This window comes from Podarcis cretensis (assembly GCF_951804945.1).
Source record: "Podarcis cretensis genome assembly, chromosome: 9".
Taxonomy (NCBI): Eukaryota; Metazoa; Chordata; class Lepidosauria; order Squamata; family Lacertidae; genus Podarcis; species Podarcis cretensis.
This window is the reverse complement of record NC_137178.1, coordinates 38,289,202-38,312,760: the sequence shown is the minus strand read 5'-3', so window position 1 is coordinate 38,312,760 and position 23,559 is coordinate 38,289,202. Positions and strand designations below refer to the sequence as shown.

At 40.7% G+C, this 23,559-nt stretch overlaps 1 protein-coding gene across 3 annotated transcripts in view; it reads left to right on the top strand.

Moving 5' to 3' along the window:
• The window catches only part of ANAPC10 (anaphase promoting complex subunit 10), a 134,842-nt gene that overhangs the window by 2,766 nt on the left and 108,517 nt on the right, over nt 1-23,559 (top strand). For all 3 annotated transcript variants that reach the window (XM_079989517.1, XM_079989516.1, XM_079989515.1), the window contains exons 2-4: nt 1,882-2,002; nt 2,524-2,614; nt 4,293-4,413. In XM_079989517.1, coding sequence (XP_079845643.1) covers nt 1,888-2,002; nt 2,524-2,614; nt 4,293-4,413 — 327 coding nt within the window. In that variant the 5' untranslated portion in view covers nt 1,882-1,887. The remainder of the gene's footprint in view (nt 1-1,881; nt 2,003-2,523; nt 2,615-4,292; nt 4,414-23,559) is intronic.

The window sequence follows — 23,559 nt, the reverse complement described above, 5'->3', positions numbered from 1 at the left end:
CCTTTGCAGGCCCTCTGTTGGTGGGCTTGTTTACAAGAATGGGTTAGATTATCTAGAGGAAAGATCAGAAATTGCAAAAACTGGTATTTTATTAATTGCAAAAACAGTCTTAACTACCATGTCCTATATTGTTTGTCTCGCAGAAAAAAGTGTGCCATGATGTCTGACTTCCTGAATATTTGCTCTGTAATTGTGTCTAGGGAAACATTCTTCATTTGTGTTGCATGAAAATTCTGTTTTCCAACCATGAAGGCAGCATGTTATTACAATGGAAAATTGCTTCCTAAGACGCAATTGGTGCATGGTTGCAAACCACAGATTCTTGACATTTTGAAGAATTTGAAAACTGTTTGGAAACCAGATCTGACACACTGGAAATTGTTATTGCTATTAATAAATTTGAAACTATTCCAGTAGCTGTAACTAATACAACTTAAAGGTCTCTTTGAATTTTCCTGTTGTGTAATTATTTTATAATTCATTCCTGATAATGGCTCTTTATGTTTCTATTGTGACTAGATCCACAAAAAACAATTTACTTCTTTTACTGCTTGTGCTAAACAGATGAAGGACCACAACAAAAAAAGATAGTAGTTTGTGGATATTGTGTTCAGAAAAGACTGCCTTCTGGTGTCTGATCTGGGAATTGCTCTTTTAATTACAGTTTAAATATGCATTATTTTTATTATCTTAATTTGATATATTTCAGCTAAATCCGTGATTAATTAAACATGCAAAATAAACAGAAGGGAAAATAAAAAAGAAGAGTCAAAAAATGCTGATTCTTTTGATTTGTATTCCAAGGAGTTCAGAATTAGGGCATCTATGATGCTTTCTCACTTTATCCCCACAAGCTTGTGGGATGGAGAGATACTCATGGCCCAAGTTCACACAGCTGAGTTTCATCCTGAGTGGGGATTTGAACCTAGCTGTCCCTGGTCCAAGTCCTAACTGTCCCTTATTCCACATAGGCTTCTGAAAAGGAAAAATGCAATTATACAATTCTTTCAAAGTTGGTTTTCTGAATATATTTTGCACAGATTTTGTTCCCACTAGTCCAGATAGCTTAATATGTCTTGTTTCATTTTCTGTACAGTGTTCAGACTAGATATTCTTGCAGCTCATCCCATTGCATGTTTCTATTGAAGTTAAGTTCAACTTACTCTTCTGTAGGTGTCTGTAGGTTTGCAGCCCTACTGTATAACTGGACCAAGGGTGGCTAACCTGGGGCCTTCCAGAGCTGCTGGTCTGTTAACTGCTATTAGTCCCAGCCAATGTGACTGGTGGTCAGGGGTGATGGGAGTACAGCAACATATGAAGGGCCAAAGGTTAGCCTCAACTAGACCATGCATAGTCTGAAATATATCCTTATTAATATGATATATCATTATTATTGCCTTTATATACTGCCCTTCATCAAGAGACCACAGGATGGTTTGCAACATAAAATGCAACTTATCCCTAGACTTTCCCCATACAAAATGTTAAAGGTGAGGATTGTGGTCCTAAATGCTGTAGCGCCTTCTTCAATATGTTAGGTTTCTCTTTTCGTCTCCCAGCAGCCACTCAGTAGCCTGTATGCAATTCCTTGTTGTTTGTGGCTACCAGGTGAGTGATTGTGTGTGTGTGTGTGTGTGTGTGTGTGTGTTTATAATCTCCAAGTAAAGTAAAGAGGTTCCATCTGTTGTGCTAGCATCAAGTGCAGGCATATTTAATTAGTTGACTACATATATGCTATTTGCATGTGCCAAAGAGGCTGTCTACACTGCCACCAAAAGTTGCTGTGTTTGTGGCAGACTCTCAAAATATTGTTCTTCCTTCTCCTTTGCCTTGAATCTAGATTATTTTTTTAAACACATTTGTAACTCCTCCTTTTCCTACTGAAAAATGACCACTGCTAACAAGACACCACCCGGTGCAGATCCAAAGCAACTGGAAAGGACTGGAACTGTTCGAGAAATTGGATCACAAGCTGTTTGGTCACTTTCCTCTTGTAAACCAGGTAAGTGTAAAGTGTGCACATACAAACTATTCATATCTGCTGAATTTCTCAAGTTTTCTGTGTCAATTTAAATTATCTAATGTGTATCTGCCTTTCTACGTTATATGGCCTTTTGCTCTAAGAAAAAAAAAATAGAGGAATTTGGAACTGTACCAATTGTCCAATATTGCTAGTGGAGTTTTCTGGATAACTATGGTGACAGTACTCTATTAGTAGTTTGTTCCCAGTTTGTTCAGAACCATAACAGGGCCTCCCAGATCCTAGGATATATGAAATTAGAGTGGAACCTCGGTTTTTGAACGTTTCAGAAGTTGAATGTGCCACGTGGCTTCCATATTGAGTTTTCCTGTAAATAAATGCTCCCGGAAGTACCTGCCTTGGTTTTTGGACATTTCGGAAGTTGAACAGTCTTCCAGAACAGATGACGTTAAAAAAACCGAGATTCCACTGTACTATGATGTTTCTGACATCTCCATCATAGGAGTGCAGTGGTGAAACCCATATGTACTTTTTCACACTAGGATTCGGTGTAGATCAGTTACGAGATGATAATCTAGAAACATACTGGCAGTCTGATGGATCACAGCCTCATTTGGTGAACATTCAATTCAGGTAATGAATATTATATATATTGGATTTTATGCAGTCATTATTACTTTCATTGGAAGAAGGCAAAAGATAGAGGCTGCAGAAGGAGTGTGTTATTTTGTTTTATTTATCAGAGCTAATCCCCAAACATGACTTGTAGTAAAATGGTCCGAAGTTATAACTTTTGAAACTAGGCCTACTATAGCTTGGCTTCATAATATTATAGTTAGTGGATATTTGGCTTGTTTAAAACTGCTGTTGCCTAAAGGTCAAACATAATGATTGAGGAAATCTGAACTTGTTTCAGGGCCAGTAGTTCTGAATTAGTTTCTATAAGCTCAGAATCCAATGGATTCCCTTTCTCAGTGGCTTTAGTTGTTCTCATATTCCTGCAAGTTTGTCTTGACTTTGAACTCCACCCACCCTTCCATGTGTTGAGACAAGACACACTTTATTGTTCATATGCTTACCTGGAAAGAAAAATAGTTGAGAGGTGCAAGTTACCCATAATGGCCCTCCTTTCCCCCATCCTCAGATTATATGCATATAATTAGGCATTTGGCTATTTTTACTGTAATTATTTGTATGGTTTTAAAATTTCTGTCAATGTTTACTAGGATTTTTAATTATTGTTTTTTTCTATGTTTTTAGTTGTTGGTTTTTTTGAATCTATAAGCTGACTTGAGTCCCTGTCAGGGGAAAAAACATGGGGTTTAAATAAAAATAAATATAAAAAATTATACAAGGAGAGTTAAGCTTTCTAAGGGGCTGAACATCAGAATAACCAAGGAAGCCAATGATCTCTTAACTGCAGAGCTGTATGCATACTTCCATGTCTGCTGTGTGCCTAACCCAAAGTGTTCTGAATGACCTTGAAGGTCTTGGAGCACATTGGCCTAAACATGCCATTCCATACACTGGTGCTGATAACCTTACAGCGCAATTGTGACCGTGTCTACACAGAAGAAAGTCCTTTTAAATTCAGTGGGGCTTACTCTTCCAGTGCGGAAGACCCTTTTGGTGCCTTCCTCCTGTCAGCACAGCCATATTGAAGGCATACGAGAGCTGGCCCTTGAATGAGTCTCTTTAGAAGTATATTATAAAATAACGGACATTGTTCTTGGTATGAAACAATTCATTTCTGTCAGCTGTCTTTTGTGTTAGGGATTTTCACCCACCATTCAAGCATGTTCCCAAAGTGGCTTGTAATGTTTCAGAATAAAATAATTAAGATAGACAATGATAAGTTAAGTGTTGAACTTTCCATACTAAGTAAATATATACTGTATAGGACTGTCTGAGTGCTTAAGTCCCACATTGATCAGTGAGATCCTCTGAAGGAGTGTTATTAGTTTCCCCCCTTTTTGCAGAGGCTGAAATGGCCTCTACTTTAGTGTTGCCAGACTGATGCTATAGAACACCCTTCCACCAGAGATTTGGTAGGCAGCTCTTGAAGACCTTTTTATGCCAGTGAGCCTTTGCAGCTGTTTAATTAGCCAGTCACTAACAATGATCTGTATTTTTTAACAGTGTTTTATGTCTTGTTGTTCAACACTGTCCTGGTTGCTTATGAAACAGCAGTATAAAAATGCGTTTATAAATAAATAAATAAATAAATAAATAAATAGCACATACACATATATTGGATAATTCTTAACAGGGCTTCAGTTTTGCCATTTTTAATTATTATTTTTACTTACAGGAGGAAAACAACAGTGAAAACGCTGTGTATTTATGCAGATTATAAATCAGATGAAAGCTACACTCCAAGTAAGATCTCTGTCAGGGTAGGAAACAACTTCCACAATCTACAGGAAATCCGGGTAGGTGTGCTTTATTCCTTAAAACATTTTGTCAGACCAGTTATTTTCAGTCAGAGAATACATTGTCTATGGTGCTTGATTTTTTTTTTAACATGACATTCAGTAAAAGCTTTCCAGAAACAAGGTAAAAAGGCTACATATCAAATAAAACTAAGCAGTGTACGAAACAGAGTTAAAAAGTTAAAGAATTAGAATCTAGGAAAGAAAGATACATTATTTAGAGGTATTTAAAAGCCACTGCTGTCTCCATCTCACGAATTAGCTGAGGGAGGTTCTATCATTGAGAAGACCCACTTGAGGAGACAGTGGGGCAAACTCTCATTTTGTATTCAGTTTAAAGTTAACACAAATTTCCAGAGTAGAAAGAAATAGCATTAACTAGGGTTTAGAGCAGGCTTCACCAACCTGGTGCCTTCTAGCAGTTTTGGACTACAAATCCCATCAGCCCCAGCCAGCACAGATGGTACCAGCTTTACCAAGTTTGGTTTAGGACACACAAATGTGTGGGAATGTGCCTGCCTTTCCATCTTATGCAAATTCATCCCTCCACTCCACCTGCATTACAGCATTATGTATAATTATCCCCGAAGTCGAATAATGTAAGGTAGGTCAGCTTTCCCCAACTTTGTGCCCTCCAGCTACAACTTCCATAAGTGCTGAGTTCCAAATTGCACTGAGTTGGTCACAACTGTCTCATCTAAAGAAGCATCACACTTGCATCCTGGGAATTTTACCATATTTTTCGCTCTATAGGGCGCACCGGACCATAGGGCGCACCTAGTTTTTTTGGGGTGAAATAAAGGGGGGGAAATTATTTCCCCCCCCAGCCCCAAAGAGCAAAGAAGCCAAGACAGCCAGCAGCTGCACAACCTCTCCAGCCGGGAGAACTCCCGCCGGGCTCCGAAGGCTTGCGGATAATTGTCCAAAGCCTGGGGTGCGCAGCGCTGCGCTCCCTGGAATTCGGGCTGCTGCCTGCTATCCGCAAGCCTTTGGAGCCCAGTGGGCACTCCCATCACGCTCCGAAGGCTTGCGCAGAGCTTCCTGAAGCCTGGAGAGTGAGAGGGGTCGGTGCGCACCGACCCCTCTCGCTCTCCAGGCTTCAGCGAAAGCCTGCATTCGCTCCATAGCACACACACACATTTCCCCTTCATTTTTGGAGGGGAAAAGTGCGTCCTATAGAGCGAAAAATACGGTAATTTAATCTCTGGGTCAAGAAAGGAAACAAAACAACCTTTTCTTTAAAAAGTAGAACTTGCTGCTTTAAATGAACATTCAGAAAGTTCACCCGTTGGTGATTTGTGTGTGTGTGTGTGTGTGATTGCTTCTGCTGTCTGCAAAAAGATTACATATTCGGGAGGCATTACTATCCTTCTGAATGTATTTGCCCTCAGTGACAAAGACACTGGTTGGTTCTGTAGTGTTAGGCCATCCTGATTTAAGAAGTGATTCCTAGCTGGCTGGGAGCAGCCGCTTGCCTGACTCAGAAAGAATTGCCCTCACTCTGAATAGCTTTGCTTGCATTTAATGATACAGTCATGTAGTGAAATCTGTTGGGCTATGTGGGATTGTGATGTCATCCTGTTCACTGTGTGATCCCATATTGGCTAGGAGAGCTCCTGTTACAAATATAAGGAGAAAAAACCAGTGATTGGAATCATGGGGGTGGGGTGGTACAGCTGTGGGTGGCATATAAGGGAAATAGCAGAGAACAGGATTGGGCAGAGGAGACTCACAATTACTGTGGTGTTTTCTTTCTCCGGGGAGGCAAAGGTTTCTGTTGCACCTCCAAAAGCGTTACTTCCAACATGAAAGCGTTACTTCCAACATGAAATTAAAAATCCTCCTTCTTATCTGTACTTCCTTTTTTACATTTAGTGTCCACTAGATGTCATTGTTGGCTTTAAATACTAGCTATTGGAGTCATGCTCCACCACCCTCTCTACTCCTAGTAAACGATTATACTTCTATAATGATATGTAGTTCTTCGTGCATCCTTGGTAATTTTCAGGGGCTCGGCGAGAAACTTGAAAGCTTCTGCTCTTCAGGCCACCCTTGATGTGTGTGCGAGAGAGTTTTGAAAATATGCTTTCAGTGGACAATTTTAGGTTTTCATAGACACAAATTATAAACCAGGATGCCTTTCTCAACTTTGCCAAGCTATTCTGGAGTACTATTCTCCCCACCCCCCACAACCTTCAATGGTTTGTTTCCTTTTTGTAGTTGTTGTTTTAATTCATGGGGCAACAGTGATCTATACAAAAAGTGGTTTTGTCTTATTACATTATTCAACACCCCCAAGCAGAAAACATGTCACAAGTCATTTTACTTTCCTTATTGCACCTTACGGCCTGTGATTTAACAAGAAATTAATAAGAATATGTGTCTTTAGTCTGTTAAGCACTAACACGTCTGAAATCCTGATGATTCTGTAAATTGTTACTGTCGGTGCTTTGTTGCGTGGTTCCCAAGTTTCTTGTTGGCATCTGTCTGTTGTGGGAGACAGTGGAGCAGTGCCTCTTTGGGGTGAAGTCAGTCTGTTGGGAGAGTTACAGCACCTGCTGTGGCTGTAGAGACTGATACAGGAGAGACATGTTTTATTGCAGCTGGAGCAGATGAAGGCATCCGGTTGTGCTGCTACAGATGCACCGTGGCTTTCCTTCTCTCTGTGCTCCTTCCAGCAGTCATACCACCTCTGGTCAGGGCTGTGGATACACAACCTGACTGACTGTGTCCAGACACTGCTGTTGTCTGCAAGGAATTCCCACACTTTGGAGTGATGTTGCTACATATTGGTTTCTACATGTTTATAGAAAGTTTGGAGAAATAGAATTCATTAAAATTCTACAACCCAATTCTGTACATATTTATTGAGAAGCTCAATTTGGCTTTCTCTCAGATAAATGTGCATAGGAGAACTTTAGTTCTCTGTGTGCATGTTTAAAATGTCAATACATCTCTTTGATTCCCCCCCCTCCCTAAGGCAGGTAATTAAAGAAGGCTATCGGTGTTTTTGGACATAACACTACCCCATGATTTATATGAGCAAACGTCAGCAGGCCTTTGGCTCGCATACTCTTCTCTCTCCTTTGTTCATCTAGTGTAGCCATGATGAAGAGAGATGAGGCTTTTAGTATTGTCTGAATGCAGGCAAACGCTAGTTGATCTGAACAAAATTAAGTTGTAAGAAGCCAGCTTCATAGATTATGGCTTGAAGTTAACTGGTTTCAACTACCCATGGTTAAAATTAACCACAATTTTTCTGAATTCAGATGACTTAACAAGCCGTGGTCAACCTATAAGTGGATGCTAAAGTTTCTGAACTTGCACCCATGGGGGGGGGGGTGCGGCAGAGTTTGTGAGCCCAAGATTTGTTGCTTCATGTTCTCAGTACAGTATGCAAAACCTGAATCAACCCAATGTAATTTTAAGTTATTTTAAGCAACGTCAGTTCTTTGTACAGTTATTCTCTTGTTTTGAGGCTGATTAACTGGGTGGAAAATCCAACTAAATAATTTTTAATATTTTTCCATGGATGCTTGCCCAGCTCATGGTGTATAATGAAAATCCCATGATGTTGTCCTGTATTTCCTCTCTGTTTTCGACTGTTATAAAACAATGCCTTCTTAGTGTTAGCTGAGATTTTGTACTTGATATGAAGTGTGTGTTTACCTTTCCTGGAGTAGCTACTCTAATCTGGAAAACATTTAAACTTGGGAACCAAAATATGTATATTACTGTCCTTTGAATGGTTTCAGTCTCTGGAAACTGCATTTGAACTATATTTTTTCAACTTTTTGAGATTGTATCCGTGAATCTGTCAGCATTTGGGAAGAAACAGTAATTTGGCATATGGGTCAGCTTCACTATAAATTATTTTTTCAACCTGCCATTCTGTGGTAGCATTAGCACTGGAGACCTTTATCAGTGTTCTTAGAGGGTTTGTTAATCCTGGGTCTAGCAACATGTTTATTTTTGTCAGGTTTTTCTCTGTAAAAATATTGTGATCTGTAAAATGCACCTAAATGAATGCATGAGAACTGTTCATAGTGGGACCTTGTGGTGAAGAGCAGGTAAAAATCTAAGAAATAACAACTCTAGTATTAGCTAGGGTTCTGCTAAATAACTAGATAAGAGATCCCCCATGCAATATCACCAGCTGCTTTTTAAAACTCCCCATGAGGTTCAAAAACAGTTGGTTGTACGGGAAAGCTGCAAGAAACCCAATAAAAAAGCCTCATTAGTATATGAAACTACGTAGTTATCTGGCTGATGGGATCTTGGCCATGCAATTTCGTAAAAACAAACATTGCCAAGGCTAGGTCCAAAAATGGTTAAAAAAGCAAATAAGGAAGAAGAAGAAGAAAAAAAAACACCTCCCTATCCTTCCTATTATATATAATTAGCAAAACATTTTACCATTGTGACAAATGGCATTTAGAAGATTCTGAACACAACAAATATCTCCAGTAAAGGCAAGTGGCTTATCAGCATAGACTTTGTACATATCCAAATGTACTACCCTCCCTCTTTCTAGGGAAACAACCTACAGTGTGGCAGCGTTAATGTGTGAACATGAAGTCACGATTTAGCGCTAGTTGGACAAGCCTCCACAAACATGAGCAAAGCCTTGGGCTTTTCCTGTGTGGCCAGGAGGAGGACTTGAGCCGAGTTTCATTTTCCCTTTTAAGCAGTAGTGGTCAGTGGGGGTGGGGTGCGCCACTCACTTGGTTTCCAGTTGGTCATGTTACAGGCAGGTAAAGGGTGGGTAGAGAAACTGGCACAATGGAAACACACTGGCAGTAGAACTGGATTAGCTCTGCTGTTGCGTTTACCCCTTGCTACCCCTCTGCCTCCTAGTAAGCAGCAGCAGCTCAACCAGGCAGAGGTCAGGGGAGCAGCAGTGCCACACCATGCCATATTTTATAAAGAAATCTTGGCATAGTGTTATGTCTGAAACAAAAATCTAGGTTTAAAGCAAAGTGTGGTCAGTTTTCAAACAAGTCAATTTCAAGCCACCAGTTATGAAGCTGGTTGCTTTATTGACCATTGTTTTAAACCAAGATCCCTGGTTCATCCTGGTTCATATGTAACACTAATCTGAGATTTGTTGAAAGCAAAACTAAATTCTGCTGAAGTTCTCATCCTGCTGCATAGCAAGAGCAGAGGATGGAGCATATAAGCCCAGTGCTTTACTTAGGTTTGTGGAGGCCTTGCCCAAGTAGCCCTGAACCATAGTTTGGTGTTGCCTGTGAACTGGGCCTGTGTGTAAACTGTGGATAGACCCAACAATTCAGGCTGAAAGACCTATCATAAATACATTGTATGGACTGGGTTAAAGCAAACAACCATACGCAGGCTGGGCTACAGCCCATTTATTCTGCCTCTGTCTCCATATATCTTCTTACCATGTCATTGGTGCATAGAAGTTGGATTCTTTATAAGGCATGCCAATTTAATTTTAAAGTCATGAAATGTTGGGATTCAGTGGGGCTTCTTCCAGTTTTATTTATTTATATAGGTTTATAGCCCAGACCATAATAAAGGCTCACATAGCTAACATTAGTTTAGCAGTCTGTATACGTGTATATATGAAGCCATATACCTAAAAGAGCCCGCAAAAGCAAATTGATCACTTAATTGGGCGGGGTGGGTTACTCTGCCCCTCCTGAGTGATATGCTCTCTTGTGAGGATCCAAAACACATAGATATTTCTCATATTTTGCAGCATTCTGCATCTTGCTATTTCCTTAGTTAAGTACTGATGTTTCATCAGCAACTGGGAGGCAACTCCAAATTTTCTTCTTCTGATCCCCTGGTCTACTCAGTCATGGCCCTTGCCCTCTACCAGTATATTATTCCAAATAACTAAGCTATGCCTTTAAAACTGGACCAGCTAGTATATGGTAGTGTTAAAGGACAAGGAGAACTTAAGAGGAGCTTGCTGGAGCCGCCATAGCCCCTCTGTTCTCGCAGTGGTCAATCAGCATGGGAAGTCCAAAAGCAGGACCTGTTTGCTCAAGCAGGTGGCTGGATATTTATTTATTTGAGGTATTTATAACCTTCTGTTGACCTGAAGATATCTAGGCAGGTTACAATAATTCAATAGACTCACAATAAAACATCACTGAAGCTCAGAAAACAGATCTCAGTTTACCATCAGTAACATCAAAAAATAGAAATAGCACCATGGCATGCTTTCCCCAGCCTTGGAAGATGTGATAGCCAGAAGGACATGTTGCTACCCTATTTATCACCCTGGAATATTTGCTGCTTCATAAGCAGATGAGCAGCTTCTCTAAACTGGATGGTGGCTGTTAGTCAATGATCACACCATGAGGACTTTTCCATGTGTATAGACTATTGTTTTATTGCATTAGAATTTGTGAATAATTTTAATGCTGCCTGTTTGTTGAGTGACAAGTGTCTATTTGGACACTTGATTCTTCCGCTGCCAGCAACCCAAGCCAGCATGGCCATTTGTCAGGGATGATGGAGGTTGTAGTCCATAACATCTTCAGGGCAGCAGGTTGGGGAAGGCTGCTTTCAATCATGGCTACATTCCCAGGGGTGGGGGGAGCACTGTGGAATACATAATTCCTGTAAAAATGAAAGTGTACATACATGATGCATAGGGATGGTTCCAAAGAACAGCAACTAATTAAATGTGCCCAGGTGGCTTTTGACATCTACTTTTATAATAACAACATTGCTACTCCCTTCTCCATGTTAAATAACAAGCTGTTTTGGAAAGTTGTTACTATTATTCATTTATTTATTTAAGTTATATACCTCCCTTTAGCCAAAGATCACAGGGTGGCTTACAGCATAAAAGTACAAAATGAAAACACATAATGTCTATCATAACAGCAGAAGCAGCAGCAACAACAATAACCATAACAACAACAAAAACCAATAATCCTCTCCTTGCAACACACACATTTAAAAGGGTCCAGGTCAGTTCATATGGGGAGAGGCAGTCCTTGAGGTACTGTGGTCCTGAGCCATTTAAGCTTTATAGGTCAAATCCAGCATCCAAATTCTGCACCAGCTGAAGTTTCCAAATTGTCTTCAGAGGCAGCACCTCAAATAACGTTTCACAGCCCCATGTATAACTCACTGCAGTAATCTAATCTAGAGGTTACCAGAGCATTGACAAAAGAAGTTAAGCTATCCCTGTCTAGATGCAACAGCAATGGATCCAGGAGTACACCCAAGCTACGTACCTGCTCCTTCAGAGTGTGTGTGACCCCATCAGGAGCAGGTGACCTTCCATCCATCCTGTCTAGGGAACCTCCCACTAAGCGTGCCTCAGTTTGCCTCTCCCCATTTGAAACAACCCGGATCCTGTGATCATCATCTGATGCTCTTCTTCATGTGCCTCCTCCATGAGCAGTCTGGAGGGGGGCAACATGAGAGTTGGCGTTTTCTGCAGTGGCTCCCTGTTTATAGAATACTCTCCCCAGGCAGCCTCACAAGACACCTTCACTACATACATAGCTTTAGGCTTCAGGAGAAAGCATTTCTCTATAACCAAGCCTTTGGCTGATTGAAATGTGTTTGTGGGAGGGGTGTTATTGTTTTGTTTGTTTTTTATTATGTATTTTGTGTTCTCATTTTGTATTTTTATGTTGTGAACCGCCCTGTGATCTTTGGATGAAGGGCAGTATACAAATTTAATAAATAATAATAATAATAACGAATAATCAGTCTTCTCTGGATTGTTGGCTCTCATCCAGTTCACTACCGAGGCAAGACAGCAGTCCAGCACATCCACTGCCACACCTGCAGATGTAAAGAAGTAGTAGAGCTGTGTGTCATCAGCATTATTGAAAACATACTCCAAAGCTCCAGATAACCCCACTGAGCAGTTTTATGTAGATGTTAAACAGCATTGGGGATAAAACGGAACCCTGAGGAACCCCATATTGAAGGCTCCACAGGGCCAAAAGAGCACTCCCCAAGCATCACCCTCTGGAAATGACCATCCAAGCAGGACTGGAACCACTGTAAAGCAGTGCCACCCACCACTAACTCAGACAGCTGCTCCAGAAGGATGCCATGGACAATGCTATTGATAGCCACTGACAGGTTGAGAAGAATTAACAGGAACACATTTCCTCTGTCTCTCTCCTGACAGAGGTCATCATACAGGGCAACCAAAGTATTTTCTGTGCCAATATAGCCCCAAATCACATCGTTGCAATCCTGATGGTTTACAATGTAAAATTCCCAAGCTTAATAATGGATTGGACTTTTTTAGGTGTACATGAGAGGTCCTTTATGGTTCATGCTCATAGTCTACAATACAAAAGAAATACAGGCAACTCTCCAGTTACATGGGGATTATGTTCCGAGGCACCACATGCTTATGTTAAATCGCATATAATTGGAACACCCTTTTGGAAAAGCCTGCAAACACCTTGTTCTGCCCCACCGTGTTCCATTCCCTTTTGTGACTTTGCGGTCACTTCCAGGTTCAGCATGGTGCGAGCTCATTGCTAGTTCTTGTGGTCAGAATTATTAGCAATATCTCTGGACAGCCTCCAATCTATAAGGGGAGCTGCATTTTGTTGTGGGTTCTGGATGTGGTCCACCAAACAATCCGCTAAGCTATTGGGCAGAATGGCCAATAGGTTGCTGGACTAACTGACCCTGTCACTATATAATAGAAACACTTGCAAACAAAATTTCCCCTGCCAACAAAATTCTAAGTGAAGAAATTCCATAAGAAATTGGAATATCCTCTAAGAACCTTGGAATGCTATGATTCAGTCATTGGAGAGGGTTGGAAAATCATGTACTGAATGTGAGCATGCTAAATATTTCAATGAGTTTTGCTGTTTTGATAGGCATGTGTGTGTTAAAAAAAAATCTAAAAAACTTGGTTTTTTCACTTAGAGCTAGATTTCCAAGCAGTTGTTAAATTAGCTAGTATACATACTTCTCCATGTCTCCATTTGTCTATTTTCCTTGCTTTTGTTGTAAACTCCTACTTTCCTGATGAAAAGGCAAGAATGTTTGGCTTGCAACCACACTGTGTTGTAATGAGGGTGGAGTATGTTTGTCATTCTGTAGTGATGTCTGATTTTTGCATTAGTGAGCCAATATACAGAACAGTACATCTGGATATTCAAGAGCATGTTCCTGTGAATCTATCAGCATTGTGTCCTGGTAGAAAGCAACTGCAGCAAATGGACTGCTCCTGTTTTTAAAACATAAAATGTCATTGTGGTCCATCTTTTAAATCTGTTACAGCAGTGATGAGAAGATTTTATTTAAACTATAAAAAAATGGGGGATGGGGAAAAGCATAATGCATTATTTCCTCTGAGAAAGAAGTACTCAAAAATACAGTCTCCAGTACATAATTTTGTCTTCTTAAATGATGTGAAATGTCACATGGAAAGAAACTGCTTTGGTTTGGAAAAGAACAGCAGGAGACAACTATTTTTAAATAAAATATAGCTGTAAAAATAAGTTCCGAGAAGCTCAAAAGATGACATGCTTGGATTCATTATAAGCCACAAAAAGATGATTGTCTTCTTTTAAAAAGCAATGATCAAAATTGCACCTGATATCTAAAATGATAGTTTAGTTGACTGGAAAGCTAGCTTACAGATGGTGGCTTAAAAAAAAAAAAAAGTCCCTTAGATTTGTAATGAGGGGGAAATGATGGTATGTTTCACCTAAAGTAAGAGAGACAATATGTAATAAGGGATTTTGTGGTTTTACAGCTCAGTGCATGTGTTTGAAAGCTGTTCTCTCAGCATCGTGGGTGGCAGGTTATGCTACCATATAATGTATTGTAGTTGGCTCTCCACACTTGTCAGGGTTAGCGTTCAACCATTCGGAAAATTTTCCCATTGTTCTAGCATGTGAACCAAGACTAGCGTTGAATTCCCAATAACTTGACGGGGAAGGGGGGGTGGAAGTAGTTTAATTAGAAAGCTTGAAATGTGATTACTTTTCTTACTGTCTTCATGTATTTTATATAATTCAAATCCTCAATCTGTGAACACAATCTGTTTACAGTTACACTTGCTCAGCTTTGCAACAGCACAGAACAACCTCATCTAAAACCTTACAGAAATTTTGTATACTCTATTCTGCCTTTCTTCAGTGCTGGCTCTCCGTTTCCATCTTAAACATGTTTGCTTTAGATGGACCATAGCTTTTGGCAGCTTTTGCATTTTTAGCAAATAATACTGTTTCTAGCAAGAGTCGCAAGCAAAAGAAAACCAACAAAAAAACTTTGTGTGAGGTCCTTGCAAACTGAACCTTGGGAAAGTTATGTTTCTGTATTTTCTCCTTTGTGCTTCTTCCCTATTCGTGTCATGGTTATAAATTATATAGTTTGAAATGAAGAATTAAGAACGTTCTATTTTGTGACTCTCTCTTAAAAAAAATAGATGGGGCGCAGCTTTCTCTCTTTTATGTGCCTGGCTTTATTTTCTCTTTACCTGTTTTCAAGGCTGGCACACAGTGAAATAAGCAGTTATGGCATTGAAACTCCATTGTGCCAGGGCTTAATCCAATAAAAACAGAAATACCGCCTGCTGAGTTGTATGCAGTGTGCTTGTGTGAACATCAATGTCTGCTGTTCACACACATTTTCCCCCCTTCAAAGTTCTCTTTGGAATATTGGAGAGTGTACTGAGAGGTTTTTTTTGGCCCTTGTGTTTTAAAGGTTGTAGCGAATATTGTTCAGTTTGCTTTGGTAGGCTCACTAGATGTATTTCGCAGATGATCATTACTACATCAAAAAAGAAAAGAAACCAACGGTGGTGAGGGAGCTGGATAAAGTAAATAAGTGTTGCGTCAAACACACACACACACACACACACAAAACCAGATGCTCTTCTATCCTGTATTAGTTTTTTTCTGCCTTGAAAGAAAAAAATATTGAAGGAGTGTTTGCATGTATATGTGTGTGGTAGCAGGGGAAATGATAGCTTTAAATATTGACATATAACCATTGAAGATCTTAAACTTGGATTTCATTTTAGATGAAGTATACCTTGGCTGGATGATACCTTAACAACAAAATGATTGCGCAGATACTTGTAGTGTTAGAATGTTTAGATCAGCTGTATTCCATATTTGGTCAGCTGCAATGTGCACATCGTTTCCAAGATAAAAAGCTCCCATTGATGCTTGCTTTTTTCTGTTTTGCTTTTTAATTAATTCCCACCCCCAACACACAGAGTTTTCAGCATCTTTATCATAATTTTGATAGCTGATTTGCAGAGTTCAAGCGATGCATTGGCAGTTTGTAACTTACCTCTCAGGTAAACCATAAATGAAAGGGGGGGGGATGTAGATAGTCACAAATGCAAAAGCTGCAAGCACTGGAAAAGGTTTTTTTGGGGGGAGAGGGTACTGCTTGGAATATATAATGTATCTTCATTTTTTGAAATATGGCTTGCTTGCCTTTGTTTGTACGTGATGGCCAGTTGTACTGCACTGCAAAAACATTTATCTGCCATTATTTAAATCATGCAACCCCCGAAGTCAGCAAGAACTAGTGAGGGTGATTGTTGCATGAAGCTGTAGCATAGTTAATATGCTTGTTGCACCATCTTTAAAATGCAGTTGAAATAAACAAATTCATTTGAATGTATTGCTGTAATAAGAGTTCTGCTGCCACCCCCCGCAAATGATTGCTGCACAACTGGTACCACAAAACTTTATATATATCACAGCATTACTCAAATACTGATATTAGCTCTTGAAACCTGTGTTTTTATTCCCTGAAAAGTGACCCCCCCCCCCACTGGCAGAGTTGACCATCAAATTTGCCACATGGTTTTTTATTGCAGTCCACTTCCTCATTCTCTTTTTAAAAAAAATAATATTTATTACTTTTAAACCTTACAAAAAAGAAAAAGAAAAAAAAAGAAGAAGCAAAAGAAAGAAAAAAACAATACAATACCATATATAAACAATACACAACGCAACATTAACACATTAGACTAAACGAAACAAAGCAAAAACAATTTAAAAACATACATCATACCATTTCAATGCCTTATCTTTCATTCCCTTGTTTCATCGATCTCCTCTAACCTCCCTTTTTGTGTTCCACTTCTATTAATTGTTTCAGCAATTCCTTTCCATCTTTCTCTATTTTCTGTCATATAATTATCTTAACTTATTTTAACCTTATTTTCCATTAATACTATAATACTTATTTATGCTTAACTCCTTATAACATTTCTACTAAAGCCATATCATTTCATTCCAACATTTTTCTGACACTCATTAATTTTACAGTATTTCTATAAATAGACTTTAAACTTTTTCCAATCTTCTTCCACCGTCTCTTTTCCCTGGTCTTGGATTCTGCCACTCATTTCCGTCAATTCCATGTAGTCCATCAACCTGGTGATCTTCTGTCTGAGGCTCTTAACTCTTTTCCAAGTCCCTTCTGCAGGTCTTCTTCATATTTATACATGCAGTTTACTTTGTCTTCTGCTGATCTTGTTCTTAATTTCCTGCCTTTGATACTGAAGAGTAGATCTCGGGGAAGCTCCGACCTAGCAATGTTTTTATTCCTTCTCGACAGGTCAGCCAAATCTCCGTAGTTAAAACTAAAATCCAAAAGATATTTCAGGACGTGTTTCAAAATCCCTCCAAATCTGAAGGTCCCCACAACTCCAATCTCCTCCTGACCCAGGTCCCAAAGGTCAGTAAGTCCCTGCATGAGGTGATCTGTCCAACTTTCCTTCTCCAGTCCAAGCAGGGCTCCAATCCTCAAAATCTGACTTTCTCTAAATTCAATCGTAGAAGGCAACAACTTATAGTCATCAAATTGCCTCTGCAAGGCTGGGGCTCTCTCCCTCTCCACTTGTATTATTTTAGGTTCAACGACAACAACTTTCTCCCTCGCCTTCTCCACAGTTTGCCATGTCAAAGTAGGTTCCTGTATCGATTCCTGAATAATTTCTGTATAGATGTTCACTTTTTGTCCCAAGTTATCAATTTTAATAGTCATCACATCCGTCTTCTTGTGGAGCTGTTCCAATGAATCACTTATCTTACATAGTGCAATCACTAAGGCTTCTTCTGTCGACATTCTTAACCGATCCAAGGTCAATCCCTGGTTCTCACGTTTTTTATCTTGCAGCTGGAGAATCCCCTAGCTCAACTTTTGTAACAGTTTCAAAGGCTCCCTCTAGAGGGAAACAATTTCTATTTGTATCAATCCTTTTAAGCACAGTTCAAGCAATAAAATTAGTTTCAATTTTCAGTTACTTTTACTCCTTTTTAAACGCAGAAGGAGACAATGGAAGCAATGTATTTCTCTTATTTAACTAGCTGTCAACAAACGTTTTATTCACAGTCAATGAACTTTCCCAAAACGTCAGTCTTACTAGCAGCCCGTTTCCAGGTTCAGAGTGGTGGTAATTTAACTTTCTTCACTCACTCCTGCACTGGACTTCCTGTTTGAAACCTCCCCGTTTCGGTGCCAAATTAAGACGTTTAAAAATCCAATTTTCCGTTCTACTCACGGGTAGTTGTTTAAAATCAAATTGTCCACAGGAAAAAGTCTGCGCTCTCCGACAACAGCAATGCGGCTTCACTCCGTGAAAGAAGCAGTCAATTCGAAGCACCACGCCACTCACCCCACATTGCTCCAGATCCCTGAAACTGGGTTTCCCTGCGAGTAGGGGAGGCGCAAAAGGTGCCAGCCGAATCCCACGTTTACAGGCTTCTCCCGCCTGTGATTTTTAGTGGGTCTCCGCCTTCGCCGTGGCGGCCAGACCCTGATTTCCACGGGGCTAATTCCTCCCAATCAGAGGAATTCCGCCATTGCCGGAGGCGCCAGCCCGGGAGTCTCCCACTTCCTCATTCTCTACTAGTAAAGCTGAATACTTTTTCCTTGGTTCACTTGTCTGGGAAAAGATCTGGAATAGGAAAACTATAATGGAGCATCCTGCCTCCCCAACCCTTAAAATCTGTGGTCCAGGATCTGATGTGGAGGCGAGAATAACCCAAGGGTTTGTCTGATTACATTTCCTCTTGAGGCACACAAGTGAACTGAGTGAAAGTCAAATTCTGGCAGCACCTCTGCTGAGCATTTAGTGTGCAGCTTGCTTGATATGTTTTTCTTACCTTCGTTTGAATACCAGAGATGTCTGAGTGAGCAGCGCACCTCAGTAGTGTATCCTGTTGTTGTTCTTCTAACTAACACTAACATCAAATTGGAAGCTTGTATGATGCAAACCGTACAAAGGATGTAAGATACTGGTCCAGTGTGGCATTCTTGGTCTTCTTATATTCTGTAGCCCTTTAGCATATTTCTGTTCAGTTGTGCAGATGCAAAATTACTTTAATTCCATTGCTTTGCTTATTTTTTTTATATATAGATTACTCATTTTATTCATGCTCAGGAAATCTGTCTAGACATAACAAACAATTTTCAAAGTAAATTATGAACTTTCTTTTTGCACGTTCATAGTCTCTTTCCATTATATACGATAAAAACAGGACAAATTGAATTAGCAGAGAGTTGAAGTGAAGCAAAATTATTTTCCAACAGTCATGTGTCTGTATGGGGATATGGTGCAAAAAACAAAACAAAACCCAAAACCACTGCTAGGAAATAACTAATTATTTTTCCCCTCAACATTTTGGCATGCACTTTTTTTCTTTTTTTATTAAAAAACTTCTCACTATGGCAAAACAAAACACTGTGAATTGTATCCAATGCAGCATTTGTGGAAGAGCACTTGCCCAAGGGCATTTCTCTGCTCCTTCCTTCTCATTGCAGCCTTTTGCATGCCACAAAAAGCCTGTCCTGAGGGTTGGGAGACGCTTGGGGAAGGCCTGGAATGTGAGGTGGGGGCCACACTGAGAGGGGGAATGGGGGGAAACCAAGTGGAGGCTGCTTGCAGTCTAAGCAGTGTTATCATAAAAGCATCCCAGTTCTGTAGATAGACGCATCTGTGTTAGTGTGCCAAGTGGCTTGCATTGATGTAACCACAGTGACATCAGTTGCAGTTTGTTAATGTGTAACCTGTGTAAAGCAAATAGAGAAAAACTGTCCTGGTTTGCTACTTGTCAATTTCAAAAAGTAGTAAAGAGAAGATGAGCAATACGTACTGTGAGCATGCTTCTGGGATTTACCTATAACCTCAACCCACGATGCTGGGAACCACTTTTGATTTTTTGAGCTGACTGCAGAAGAGGAAATTTTGGACCCTGTGATCAAAATATCACACCTACCAGAATGCCCTCTTTTGCCCAAGAAGCAGTTCTCTGTCCCTTTGCACCTAGTCTATCCCTTTCTGCCCGCCCCCCGCTTTTATGTCAAAAAAGGAATGATGCTACTGCTGCAACCCACTTTAGTTAAGAGTGAGACCCATAAACTGAAGCCTAATGTACTAGGTTAGGAAATCTGTAAGCTATCAAAAATGCTTGTTTAGATAATTCTTTTGTCCTTAGGGAAAGAGCTTGTCTGCAAACCTTGGCTAAAAGAGCATATAACCAGTAGACTGGACGTGTTGTCATTCTTAAACCAATCCAATGTGGCAATCATGTACAGAGTTGTATCATTTGCAGTGTAAATAAGTTAAGTCACTGTATGAGGTATTGTCTAATGCTTAGCCAATTGCTTTTTGTGCTTTCACCTCCTGGGCATATGTTGATCCCATCCTAAGCCAGTGCATTCAGTACTATGTGGTCATTTTTCACACTCCAAAGAAGATGTGTATTGAGCTGCCTGATCGTGATGCTGAGATTTCAAGAAAACTATTTCATAACTGCTTTGTGAGGGCCCTGAAGTGCGCCCTGCAAGATGTACTATTTTAAATAGCCTATAGTTGAATTATACTGCATAAGTAGCTCCAGTTTAAGCTTGCTTATGTATGTCACAGAGACTGGGGACCTTAGCAAAGCACCTTCTCCATTTATACTCAGGCAAGTGTATTGTTCTTTTTAAACCAGAGCAGACAGGGAATAAGCTTTTCAGCAGCAATCCTCACTTGAGGCTTGGGTGCTGGTTTAAGTTTGCTCTGAGTTATATCAGATATGACCAATGCCACATAGCTCAGTCTGTGCATCTGAGCAAGACATCTACAAGACATCTGAAGTACCACAAACAGACAGCAGGTATGCTGTAGATGTCCAAATTCTGTTTCTTGTACATTGCCATGACAATTATCTTTAAGAATATTCCACAAGCAGATAAATCTTTACCGTTTTATGTGCAAAGTGTGTCATGAATTAGCTAGCATTGGTCTGTGTTGCTGTTTTTCTATAGTCAAGGAATGTTTATTGCAGTGCTAGTCCTAGTAAATGACAAACCCAAAGTAAGGGTTGTGCAAGTCATGATGCATTTGATTGAACCTTCTTTTATTTGTGGCCATGTATGAATGTCTGAAACTTGCAGTTCTTTTCCTACTGTGGATAACCTCCAAGTGACGTCTTTTTTGCTTTCTTATAAATCTAATGAGGTCAACTTTCAGTTAGAACTCTTCAGGGCTCTAAAATTTTAAGAGGGCCCAAGGACCTTTAAAATTCCCCCCTTTGCACATACAAAAGTTACTGATGACAGAAGACAAGTCAGTAGGAGATTCCAGACTTTTATAGTGTCCCACACAGTTTCTCAGTAGTCCAGTTGACTTTTCTGCATGCAAAGCTCTAGCAAGAAGTATCCTCTTTCTTTTTATTTAAAACATTTATATCCCACCTTTCCTTTAAAGAAAAGTCCCAAGCTCTGTTTCAGTGAGATTACTATGGCCATGCGCCATTATTTCCTTACCCTGCTTCAGTTCCAAGCCATTGATCCATTTTCAAAGTGATGCAAGTAGTGAATTAAGATTTGTTAGTGGAAACAGATTAAATGTTTCCCCATTTTGTCAGCGACAATGGATAAATGAAGCAGACAGAAACAAGGAACGGGTAGCATTTGTCACAGTGATAGCATTTGACAGTGTGGTAGACCTGTCATAAATTTACAATACACTCTAAGTAGAATTCAGATGTGTGTGATGGAAGGAGAGGTACTACATGACTGTATAGTCATGTTTCTATTGTGTTCATTCAGTGCAGCAGCTTCCACTGCTGAAGAGACAAGCCTCTCCTTCATTCATTCACATCAGCTTACCTATTACAGTGGTACCTCGGGTTACATACGCTTCAGATTACAGACTCTGCTAACCCAGAAATATTACCTCGGGTTAAGAACTTTGCTTAAGGCAGTGCGGCAGCAGCAGGAGGCCCCATTAGCTAAAGTAGCGCTTCAGGTTAAGAACAGTTTCAGGTTAAGAACGGTCCTCCGGAACGAATTAAGTACTTAACCCAAGGTACCACTGTACTTTGGTTCAAGTAACTTTTCATACTTCTGTTACCTAGTACCTATTATGTATTGAAACACACACAAATAAAATATTATGTTTGTGGGTGGCTAGGTGGGTTGTAGTTTTGTTGTGTTTACTGATCACTGTCAAATAAGATTTATTTTTTAAAATAGGAAAAAGACACATTCACCTATTGTTTCCTTCAATACGTCTCTGAAGGCCATATCGCGCATGTCACTTTTGCTAAATGGACAGCGCACAGTTGCTTCCAACTATGTGAGCGCATGGCAAAATACAAAATTGTGATCTTTTCTACACCTGTTGGTGTCCACAATTTTGTTTAATCCTGCAGGAAAGAGGTTGTGTGTGGTGCAGAGACTGTTCCTCTGAGCCTTCATTGGACTGGGTTCAAGGATTCCCTGCCATGGCATTTCGTCATTTCCACCATCTTGATGGTCTTTCCTTTTCTATATGTTTCCTTCTACAAAAATTGTTGTTGAAATATTTTTTTTCCTTCATATTTGGCATTTATTTGGAACCGGACTGTCTTCCTGTAGACTCTCCAGGAATGTCTGTTTTAGCTTCTTGAGTGAATAGAAAGCTCTTCTGACCTAATGGACTGAAGTAAGCCACGTCTTGACCATTTACAGGAGGTAACGGATGGTGGCCACACCGTCACCTCCCTAGGTGGTCGTTGCTTCACGAGGGCAAGCGAGTCGGCCTCTCCACAGTGAGCTCTTTGACTGGAGTTCCTTCTGCATTTCTTGTAAAGCTTCTCTTGTGGTGTCCCTCCTTTTGACTCACTTGGAATTTCTGAAGTTTCTCTTGGATACGCTTCACTTTCTAGCTGGAACCGGTGCATCATTGCTATTAACTTGTTCTCTTCTGTCTTAAGCGAAGAGATGGCAGGCGCCCAAAATCTGCTACTTCATGTGTTGACAGTTCCAGTTTTGGAATTGCACAGCAGCCTGCTTGTCAGGGGTTCAGGGAGAGAGGCGCAGAGGAGGGAGGAGACCGAGAGTGAGGGAGAAGGATTCCAGCCTGACGAGGAAGAGGACGACAATGACCCGAGATGGTCCATGAGTCCGTCCAGTGAATCGGAGGATTCCCAAAAGGGAGCCCCCCTGGTCAAGCCAAGGGGAGCCCAAGGGGGAAGCAGTCAGGAGCAGGGGAACGTAGGGGGAACCGCCAGTGGGAGTTGGAGATCGAGACCTGCTTCTCCACCGGAACGGAGTGAAGAGGGTGGAGTTACCAGTGTGTCGGGAGGAACAGAACAAGGAGCAGAGGGGGGAAGGAGATCGGGGCAAGACGTCCTGCCGGAAGGGGCGGAAAGCAGTACCGGGAGCAGTGTGGCTGTTGAAAGGAAGGTCAGGAGCAACGTACGCGCGCCAAGTTCAAATGTGGAGGCGCGCGGAAGTGGGGAGAGCTCTGGGGAGGAGCCTGGTGCTAAAGCACGAAGGAGGGGGCAGCAGGCAGGAGAAGACTCAGCCTCTGGGGAGTCCCGGAAAGAGGGAACACAGGGGGGCAGGAAGACCCTGCGGAAAAGGAAGGAGAGGAAAAGGTGGAGCAGCACAAGCCTCTTAAATTGGTGCAGGGGAGGGACGGACTCAGAGGGGACTTCTAACATCTAAGGGTAACAGATGTGGAGCCACGGAGTTTGGATGTAATGACGACAATGATCTTCAATAAAACCTTTTGTATATAACTTGGACTGGACTTTGGTCTCTTGTGAGCTGGGACCCAGGGTGGCTCTGACAGTAAGTCCCCTCCAAAGAACGCAAAATTTTTTTTTGCAAAGCTCACGAACGGTGACAGCCATGAGTGCGGAGGAGCAGTTGACAGCT